We start from the raw sequence: 10121 nt of genomic DNA, 5'->3' as shown, positions 1-10121 counted from the left end.
CGAGGCCTCCGCCCACCCCGCGCGCCCGCGCGCCCCGCCGGGGAGGGCCGGTGCCCCATGGGCGCGCTCGCAGAGCTGCCGGAGCCGGGGAAGGGGCCGCGAGTCCTTGGCGGGCGTCCCGGCAGCAGGTTACTCTTTAACGCTCGACTGCCCACCTCCCCCACCCCTTATGTAACACCGGGCTGGGTGGCGGAGCCCTCCCGTGGAGTCCAGGGTCCAAGTCCCACCCCGGGGCGGCCACCCTGCCGGCTGCGCTCGGACCCGTCCCCGCACTGACCGGGAGTCTAGCCGGCAGGAGCACCGCCTTGGCTAGGCCCGGGCGCCCCGGGGGCAGTCAGCCCCCAAGGCCAGAGGGGACAGCTCCAGGCCTTCCAGACAAGCCCCCGCCCCAACCCGCCCAGCTTTCAGGAAGAGCAGGCTGCGAGGCTGGCCGCGTTCCTCCTGCGAGGGCGCTTTATTTAGACGCCTTCTCTGGAGCTCGGGGAGGCCGCGGCTGTCAGAGCGGCCAGGACCTCACGGACCTCACGGGCTGGCAACCCCGGGACCTGGGACTGGCGCTGTCAGCTGTGAGGCGGGGCGGGGCGGGGCGGGGGACGGGCTCACTCTGGAGGAAGGAGCACAAGTCCTTGAGTGTTCGGGGCAGCGAGGGGTCTCCAGCCCCTCCCTAGGCTGGGGCAGCTGGAAGCAGGGGGCGTCCGAGTCCCGCACGTGCTGCTTCTGCCAGCAGGGTCCCCCAGCTCCCGGATGCTCTCATACACGTTTTCCAGGGGGCTGCTGTCCACATCCAGGGCCCTGAGCGGGAGGGTCGGGTAGGCCAGGTCACTCGCCAGGGCCAGAATCGCTCCCTGGCCCTTGGGGTCCAGCGGGTCTGTGGTGGGTCCTGGGTCCCTCCTTTTAGGCTTGCAGACCCTGGAGTACAGGACGTCCACCTGGAGACAGGAAGCCAACCCGAGGAGGGGTCAGCACCACCCAACCTGCTGAGGACCTGCCGGCCCTACCCACAGTGCCCCACCCTGGCCCACATTACCTGAGCGGCCGGGGTCACCTCAGCCTTCCCCAGCTGTGGCTCTTGGGGACTGTGATGGGTCCCTTTGCGCTTCTGGACGCGGGCATACTCAGCCACCACAGGGCTGGCCGCCAAGCTGACCCCGGGGAGGGCTGCCAGCCCCACATTGGAATAGGTGGCCTCGGGGCCAGCGCACCTTGCGGTGGCTGCAGCTGCTGGCAGAGCCCAGGGCAGCTCCTGGTGTGGGAAGGCAGAGAGGGCTGCCTGCGGTCTGGTGATGTCCCTGGACACCTCCAGCCAGTGTGGGCGCAGGAGATCCATGCTGGCAGGCCGCAGGGCTGGGGGTGGGGTCAGGGCAGAGTTCACTCGGGGCAGGGGGCAGGAGCGGGTCTGACCCAAGGGGTTGGCACAGTAAGCCCCACCCGGCCACCCCCGTCCCGCCCTCCGCTCACCCCTGCTGCTGCGCGGGCCCTGGTGCAGCTCGTGCAGTCTGGTGTCCGACTTGCTGAGGGAGCAGAGGTGGGTCCGCCTCAGCAGGGACTGGGGGCGAGGAAGGCTGGTCGGTCCCCTGCGGGCCCCGCCCTGGTCCCTGGGACAGCCTGGCACTCACCGCTTCCGCTCCCATCGCATTGCCCTGCAGCCTCGCCCGCTGCCTCTGCACCCTCTTCCTGGGGGCCAGAGCGTCCTCAGGCCTTGGGGGTAGGGGTGGGGGGCGGGGTCGTCAGCCTCAGGTCCAAGGCCCAGTGCAGGGGCGCGTACAAAGCTGGGGGAGCAGACCTGCCTCCAGCCCCTTCCCGCGCTGGGCTGAATGGCAGCCGCAGAAAGGCGCCAGACAGAACCGGGCTGATGGACGTACCTGCGGCAGGCTGTGCACAGCGACCACAGCCAGAGGAGCAGGGCGCAGCACCCTAGAACCCAGAGGGCAGGAGGAGCCCAGGACACTGGCAGCCCCATCCTGTAAAGCCAAGACCCTGGGGGCAGAAGAAAGGGGCACTGGGTGCTGGCCAAGGGGACCTATGCCACTTGGCAGCCCCAAATCTGCACCTCCCGCGGCTGCGGAGCTCCTGCGTCTCCCGTTCCTGCTCTGACTCAGCACAGGAAGCCCCAAGGCCTGGCAGTAACTCCCTCCCAGAGGTGCCCACCTTCCCTTCTGGCAGGGGCTCCCGGTGAGGTGAGGTGAGCAAGGGCTGCTCTGCCTGGCCCCTCGGTGTCCCTGCAGGTGACCATGGTAACGCCCAGCATGGCCGCGAGGAGGGGCAGGGCAGCTGTGGCCACTGTAGCCCAAATTGTAACCAGCATCGGGGGGAGGCCCTGGGTGTGCGCCACAGGCCACAGATGCCACCTGCAGCCACCCTCTGCCCAGACATGGTCTCCAGTGTCAGGTAGCGCCCCCAAGCCACTCGCCAAAGAGCCCAGAACTCGGAGAAGCTGGAGGCTGGGTCAGCAGGCAGCAGCAGCTGCTGGGGGTGCTGATACCCCCACCCCACTTCTGGCTCTTCTTGTCTGCCAATGTCTCTGCCAGAGGATCTGTCCCCTTCTTGGGGATTAGCAGAACTTCTGGGGGTGGGGGACGCCTTATAGTCAGCACATCCCGCGGCACGGAGGCAGCAGCTGGCGGGTGAGGGGTGGTCTCTAGAGTTTGGGGCCAGTCTGCCCAGACCCAGGGAGTGGGTTTCAGCCCGGCCGACTAACCCAGCTACAGCCATGTCCCAAGGCCTCCCAGACCCCAGCTACCCCCCAGGAGGGCACTTGGGGATCTGCCCAGGCACTTACCAAGCCCACGGCCAGGGGTCCTCAGCTCTGTCTGGGGCAGGCCAGGAAGGTCTTTGTGCAGCCCTCGGCTGAGCTCCCCACCTCATCACTTCCTGCTCCTGTTGCCGAGCGCCTCCCCTGAGCCTCCCACCCTGGGCAGCAGCCACCACCGCAGCCTCACCCACCTGCTGCGCCCCGCCCGAAGCCTAGATGAAACGTGTGTGCCTCGAGCCCGCACTGTTCTGACAGCCTAACTCACATCCCCTCCACACATGAAGACGTGAGCAGAGCTGGCACAGAACCCCCAAACCCACAGGGCCAGGTCTGCCTGCCTCACCAGGAGTACCCCACGTGGTGGGCCACAGTCCTCCCGCCTGTCTCGCCCGCTGGCCCGTCTTGCCCGCTGGAGCAGCACTGAGCTCCACCCATCTGTGGGTGTCACGCAGCCTGGCGGGCACCCTGGCCTTCAATCTGCCTTGGTCAGAGAAGGGAGAGAAGGGAGAATGCTGGCCTCCTAGGCCCCTCCAGCCCAGCTCGCCTCACCACAGCCCTGCACAGACCCTTCTCTCCCCAGAGACCCTGCAGCCAGCTGATCTCCACTGAATGACACCGTGATGAAATCACTTTAATGTCCTTGCCAAGGAAAATGCCCAAGACACTGGCAGGTAGGCAAGAAAGTGTCCAGACAGGACCTGCAGCCCTGTCTCCACTCAGCAGGGTCCGCACGCCCCAGGCCAGCAGGCTGGCCCCTCTTCGGGCAACACTGGTCTTCCTGAGGGCAGCGCGTGCTGGGGTCCCACACTTTGTCCATAGTGCTTGCGGGGTTCTCTAGAACTCAGTCATCTTCTTGTGGGTGTCTGCCTTCCTCTGCTCCTGCTGCAGGCCCGCTTCCTGAGCCCGGAGCTGCCCCAACTGGCGCTGGGCTCCTGCCAGCTTCTCCTGCAGCTGGGCTGACGCCACGCTATGCCTGCAGAGGGACTCACCAGTCAGTGTGGGGTCCCGGGCCATGCTGCCAGCCCCAGGCTGCCATGTCCACTGCCCGTGTGCCCACTGCCCGTCCTCCAACATGCAGACCCCTCCTGGACTCAGCCTGACATGCTTGGGTCAGGCGACCTCCCGCAGGTGTCCTGGGGGCAGGGCCACCCTGGGTTTCCCTCTGCCCTGAGCCAGGCCCCACACGTACCGGCCAGCGTTGCGGGTGAGAGCCTCCTGGATGCTCCTGATATCCCGCTGGGTTCGCTCGATCTTCTCCTCGGTCTGGAAGAGCCGCAGGCTCAGGGCCCGCTTGGCGCTCTTGCTAGCATGGTACATGTCCTTGCTCCTCCTCCCTGCTGGGGCTGCCCCAGCCTCTAGGGCCCCAGGAGCCTGGCCTTGCAGCTTTTCATTGAGGAAGTCAAACACATTCCGAGGAGGTGGGCGGCCCCCAGGCCGGGCCCCTCTTCCCCGGCACCTGGGGGGCTTGTTCGTGCCAGCCTTGCCAACCCTGGTCCGCTTCTGCAGTGTCTCCACACACTGGTCCAGCGACTTCCCTCGTGGCAACACTACAGCATGGATGGGCTCCACCCGGCCATCTGCGTGTCGGCCCAAACCTGAGCACAGGAACGGCAGTGCTGTGGCTGCCGGACCCCGGGAACCTGACGGCTGCGGGATCCCCGGAACCTGACGGCTGCGGGACCCCCGGGAACCTGACGGCTGCGGGACCCCCGGGAACCTGACGGCTGCGGGATCCCCGGAACCTGACGGCTGCGGGACCCCCGGGAACCTGACGGCTGCGGGACCCCCGGGAACCTGACGGCTGCGGGACCCCCGGGAACCTGACGGCTGCGGGACCCCCGGGAACCTGACGGCTGCGGGACCCCCGGGAACCTGACGGCTGCGGGACCCCCGGGAACCTGACGGCTGCGGGACCCCCGGGAACCTGACGGCTGCCGGACCCCCGGGAACCTGACGGCTGCCGGACCCCCGGGAACCTGACGGCTGCGGGACCCCCGGAACCTGACGGCTGCCGGACCCCCGGAACCTGACGGCTGCCGGACCCCCGGGAACCTGACGGCTGCCGGACCCCCGGGAACCTGACGGCTGCCGGACCCCCGGGAACCTGACGGCTGCCGGACCCCCGGGAACCTGACGGCTGCGGGACCCCCGGAACCTGACGGCTGCCGGACCCCCGGAACCTGACGGCTGCCGGGACCCCGGGAACCTGACGGCTGCCGGACCCCCGGGAACCTGACGGCTGCCGGACCCCCGGGAACCTGACGGCTGCCGGACCCCCGGGAACCTGACGGCTGCCGGACCCCCGGGAACCTGACGGCTGCGGGACCCCGGGAACCTGACGGCTGCCGGACCCCCGGGAACCTGATGGCTGCGGGACCCCCGGGAACCTGATGGCTGCGGGACCTGGGCTGTGCTGCTGCAGCCTCTGCCCACTTCTCCAGGGCAGCTTGTACTCACCCTTGCCAAACTCATAGCCCATCTTGGTGAGGAGTCTGGAGCCTATGCCTCGCGTGTGCACCTCCCAGCCGGCAAAGGCAGAGCTGCAGGTCCCGGAGTCCACAGTGTCCGACCCCACCACTGCAAGAGAGGGACAGAGGGCAGTGGCCCGGCCAGGGCAGAGGACTATGCATGGTGACCTGGGCTCTGACCAATGAGCTCAGATCCTGGGCAGAGCCCCAACACCCCACCTCTGGGGCTCCGTGCTCTGTCACTGAGGCTGCTATGGGCATGTGACACCAGGCAGAGTGCATGGCAATCCCCACAGCCTCCTGCACCGTGGCCCCTCCTCCATAGCCCTCTCCTGCCCCTGCCCTTCTCCACCTTTGCAAGGCCGTGAGCTCCTCACCTGCCCTCACAGAGTCCTTGGTTTGGTCCTCCTTCACCAGGGACATGGGGCTTCAGAAACCACCATCACTGATCCCTGGGTACACCTTCAACATGCAGACCCCTCCTGGACTCAGCCCACCATGCTTGGGTCAGGTGACCTCCCGCATATACACACACACGCATACACACACTCCTCTGGAGAGCTGGACACTGGCCACTAGTTCCCATTCCCGAAGCTTCCACCCTGGCTGTCTAAACACAACCTCTGTCTGCCAGGATCCACCAGGCACCCAGGTCCCAAGTTTGAGAAGCCATGCAGAGGAGCTGCCCCTCTTGCACTCCAGGCCCCATCAGTTGGTCATTTTCTGTGACTTCCTTGGCAACTCCGGCGCCTCCTCTCCCATGGCCACAGCCATGACCATGGCCTCCCATCAATGAGACTGTAGCTGTTGTACCCACACTCCTTGAAGACAAAGGCCACCACGGATCTACCCCGGCCCTTCACTCGCACTCCTGTACCCCTGCCCCACACGGCCTCCCCAGGCACGGCTGGCGCCCTCGCTGTGGTCACTCTCTCCAATAGTTTGGTTAGATGGTCGGTGCCCTCAAAAGCCAGGAGCCTCTCAGGGTGACCCCACCTTCCTGGCTCCTGGGTTCCGCAGCTGCTGCCATACCTCTGGCATAGCTGGAGTCACCTGTGCCATCGCTGTCTGAGTCGGACTCTGTGGCCTCTCTGCGCAGTGGGGGCAGGATGCCGTCCCCCTCCACCACGGCCTCCCTCAGCAGCAGCGAGTCAAACTTGACTGTGTAGTAGCCATTGTCCACATCTAGAGGCAGAGACAAGCTGCAGGTCAGCATCCTTGACAGCAGGTGCCACTGATGGGGAACCACCCTAGACATCAGGAGCAAGGCAGGGCAGAGGCTGAGGGTAGATGTGCTCATTTCGGGCCCAGAGCCAGAGTCCCAACACTCATCCCAAAGGAGGCAGGGAGCAGCCACGCAGGAGGCAGGGAGCGGCCGCGCAGGGGGCGGGGAGCGACCACTCAGTAGTAACGTGTGGAGCCTGGGAGGGTGTTCCCGGGAGGCCTCCACGGCCAGCCTCACCGGTGATGCGTGCCGCGTGCCAGAGGCCATCCTGGTGCTTGGCCAGACACGCAGAGCCGGCCTGCAGGGAGCTCAGGTCTGGGTCCTGGAAGGGGCGCAGCTCATCCAGAGAGACCACCTGCCCGTGGGAGAACCTGCAGACAGAGCCATAGGGGCCAGGGCTCAGACATGGGCCACCAGGGGCAAATAAACCCAGGAGCACTGACCCATCCGCCTGGGCACTGTCCTGAGGGAGCCAGACACATGCATATACACACATACACACATACATACACATATACACACACACACATATACACATACATACACACACATAAACACACACATACATATACACATACACACACATATATACATACATACACACACACACACACATACACACATACACATACACATATACACATACACACATACACACACATATGCATGCACATACACACGTGTGCATATACACACCTGCATATACACACATACACACGTACACACATGCACATGCACTAACGCATACGTGCACATACACACAGGTGCACACACATGCATATACACACGTACACACCTGCATATACACACGTACACATACACACACACGCACTAACACATGCATACACACATACATGCATATACACAGATACACGCATACATATATACACACGTACACATATACACATGCACACACATACATGCATATTAACATACACGTGTAGTCATACACATACAGAGACCCTCACACATGTATAAACATGCACTCACACACTCATGCAAATACATATGCAGTCATACATGGATATACACATGCACCCTCTCACCCACACACATGCACACACATGCACTCACCCACACATGCGCACACACATGCACACACACATCGCACAAACGTGCCCTCACCCACACATGTGCACATGCACTCACACATGCGCACACACACAGACTGTCACATGCACGAACATATACACCCATACACGCATATACACTTACATGCACACATGCACACACATGACATGCACATATACACACATGCATATACATACACTCTCACACTTGCATACACACATACAGTAGTCTCTTGGTATCCGTGGGAAACCCCCTGCGGACACCAAAACCCAAGGATGCTCAAGTTCCTTATATACAATGACATAGTATTTGCATACAACCTATGCACATCTTCCCATATACTTTAAATCATCCCTAGAGTCCTTGCAGTACCTGATACAATGTAAACGCTATGTAAATAGTTGTTATACAGTGTACAGATGCAGCCATCCTTTTCTTCCCCAATTATTTTCGACTCGAGATTGGTTGAATTGGTTATGGAACCTGCGGATACTAAGGGCCAACTGTACACTTTACACACGTATGCACATGCACAGTCTCTCACACACACAAAGGGCCTACTGTACCCTTTACACACATATGTACATGCACACACAGTCTCACACACACTCACACAAGGGCCTACTGTACACTTTACACATGTATGCACATGCACACACACAGTCTCTCACACACACCCCAAGGGCCAACTGTACACTTTACACACATATGCACACGCACACAGTCTCACACACACACACCAAGGGCCTACTGTACACTTTACGCACGTATGCACATGCACACACAGTCGCACACACATCACACACACACACACCCGCATTTTCTCTCTCAGGATGGACTTGGCTGCTCCAGAAGAATATGCCCCGTGTGTCCCATTGCCTCTGCTGAAGTCCCACTGCAGCAGCACCCTTTTGACAGCAGCTCCCACAGTCTCACTACTGCACAGAAAGCCACAACGCCAGTTCATCAAGGCAGAGGTGTTGGGGGTGTGCATGTGTTCCTATGACTGAGTCCTCCCCCAAACCAGGAGAACCTGCTTATGAAATAGCGGTGCCTTGACTTTCAGATATCAGTGAACCAGTAAAATTAAAACCAAAACCAAGACACAGAGAGAGAGAATGAAAAGGAAATGTGGGGACAGACAGGAGTGCAATCTTCAACTTTGCCAAATAAAGACATGAAAAACTAACCGCCATCCACTGCTGCCGTGCCATCGTTTCAAAAGGAAGTTTCTTTTAACCCCACAAAAGCAACAGAGTGGCCAGGCGCGGTGGCTCATGCCTGTAATTCCAGCACTTTGGGAGGCCGAGGCGGGTGGATCACGAGGTCAGGAGTTCAAGACCAGCCTGACCAATGTGGAGAAACCCATCTCTACTAAAAATACAAAAATTAGCCGGGCATGGTGGCGCGTGCCTGTAGTCCCACCTACTCGGGAGGCTGAGGCACAAGAATCACTTGAACCCAGGAGGCGGAGGTTGCAGTGAGCCGAGATTGTGCCACCACACTCCAGCCTGGAGGACAGAGTGAGGCTGTCTCCAAAACAACAAAACAAGAGCAATTGAGGACAGGCCTTCAGCCCATGACATGCAGCCAGGGCTGTCTTTCCAGTGGGAACGGGTGGGCGGAGCAGAGTGAGGTGGGACAGGCAGTTTGTCTCATGGGTAGACAAAGGTGGCCTCGCACACCTCCCCAGGCCAGGATTTTGGGCAGTTCCTTCTCGTGCCTACTGCTCGTAGGCGCACAGTGCCCTGCCAATGACCATGGAGAACCAGGGGCTACAGGACTGTGCCTCAAATGCACTACAGCAGAGACTGGCTGAAGGGAAACAGAGAACACATTCAAAAAGAAAGGGCTAAACCCAGAGTGAATTCGATTAAATACGCCCCTTCAACACACGCATACGATCAATTAATCAAACCTCTTCTAGAATATTTGACAATATTAAAAGCCTTGAAATTTGTAAACTCTTTAACCCAGAAAGTGCTTCTATGATTTTTTTATTTTTTGTGCAGTAGAGCCTTGCTGTCTTGCCCAGGCTGAAGTGCATGGTGTGCTCACTGCAACCTCGACCTCCGGGCCTCAAGCAATCCTCTTGCCTCAGCCTCCCATGTGGTTGGGACCAGGGGAGTATGCCACTATGCCAACTAATTTTTGAATTTTTTTGTTGAGACAAGGTCTTGCCATGTTGGCCGGGCTGGTCTTGAACTCCTGGGCTCATGTAATCCTTCCGCCTCAGCGACATGATTGTTAAGGAGAATGCATGTAAAGACTTAACCAAAGACGAAAAACTTGGAAATAACCTACATTTCTAACCATGGAGAGTAGCTGAGTTAATGGCATATCCATGAACTTAACTGAAAACCAAAAGAACAGGCTAATTGATCAACGGAGCAAAGGAGAGCCCCAGCGAGAGCCTCCGTTACAGAAAGCCTCGCGTGCAGAGAAAGCCTCGCAGACGGGGCGCGGGGAGAAAGACCCCGGATTTCACAAGAGAATCGCAGGTGGGGTGCGGGGAGAAAGACCCCGGATTTCACAAGAGAATCGCAGGTGGGGTGCGGGGAGAAAGACCCCGGATTTCACAAGAGAATCGCAGGTGGGGTGCGGG

At 60.7% G+C, this 10121-nt stretch overlaps 2 protein-coding genes across 6 annotated transcripts in view; both read right to left on the bottom strand.

The window, feature by feature from the left end:
* Window positions 1-427: 427 nt before the first annotated feature.
* On the bottom strand, window positions 428-3259 carry LIME1 (Lck interacting transmembrane adaptor 1). 5 transcript variants are annotated; one of them, XR_001887202.1, is made up of 6 exons: window positions 2780-3259; window positions 1863-1977; window positions 1617-1698; window positions 1459-1511; window positions 1028-1344; window positions 428-929 (listed from the first exon to the last, which is right to left on the bottom strand). XR_001887202.1 is itself a non-coding variant. In XM_017881270.1 (6 exons), the coding sequence occupies exons 2-6, from the start codon at window positions 1958-1960 to the stop codon at window positions 600-602; spliced, it is 915 nt and encodes a 304-aa protein (XP_017736759.1). In that variant the 5' UTR covers window positions 1961-1977; window positions 2780-3259; the 3' UTR covers window positions 428-599. The 5 variants fall into 5 exon arrangements, 3 of the variants coding, with proteins under 3 accessions (XP_017736759.1, XP_017736761.1, XP_017736760.1); XM_017881270.1 differs by having other exon boundaries at window positions 1459-1546; XM_017881272.1 differs by having other exon boundaries at window positions 428-792; window positions 1459-1546.
* Window positions 3260-3362: 103 nt separating this feature from the next.
* The window catches only part of ZGPAT (zinc finger CCCH-type and G-patch domain containing), a 31022-nt gene continuing 24263 nt past the window's right edge, over window positions 3363-10121 (bottom strand). The window contains exons 3-7 of the mRNA XM_017881269.1: window positions 6683-6816; window positions 6253-6405; window positions 5210-5329; window positions 3942-4347; window positions 3363-3725 (exon numbers count right to left, since the gene is read on the bottom strand). Of these exons, the coding sequence (XP_017736758.1) occupies window positions 3587-3725; window positions 3942-4347; window positions 5210-5329; window positions 6253-6405; window positions 6683-6816 (952 nt within the window). The 3' untranslated portion in view covers window positions 3363-3586. The remainder of the gene's footprint in view (window positions 3726-3941; window positions 4348-5209; window positions 5330-6252; window positions 6406-6682; window positions 6817-10121) is intronic.

This window comes from Rhinopithecus bieti, unplaced genomic scaffold, assembly GCF_001698545.2.
Source record: "Rhinopithecus bieti isolate Rb0 unplaced genomic scaffold, ASM169854v2 scaffold_12573, whole genome shotgun sequence".
In the NCBI taxonomy this organism is placed as follows: domain Eukaryota; kingdom Metazoa; phylum Chordata; class Mammalia; order Primates; family Cercopithecidae; genus Rhinopithecus; species Rhinopithecus bieti.
The sequence above is the reverse complement of the archived record's forward strand: the minus strand, read 5'-3'. Positions and strand labels throughout refer to the sequence as shown.

Bases quoted from the DNA above. Each gene is read 5' to 3' on its own strand.
- LIME1 (XM_017881271.1), bottom strand. From the start codon at position 1,960: ATGGGGCTGCCAGTGTCCTGGGCTCCTCCTGCCCTCTGGGTTCTAGGG. The intron at 1,699-1,862 runs GTACGTCCATCA...CCTACCCCCAAG, and splicing joins CTGTGCACAGCCTGCCGCAG to GCCTGAGGACGCTCTGGCCC. The intron at 930-1,027 runs GTAATGTGGGCC...TCCTGTCTCCAG, and splicing joins AGGTGACCCCGGCCGCTCAG to GTGGACGTCCTGTACTCCAG.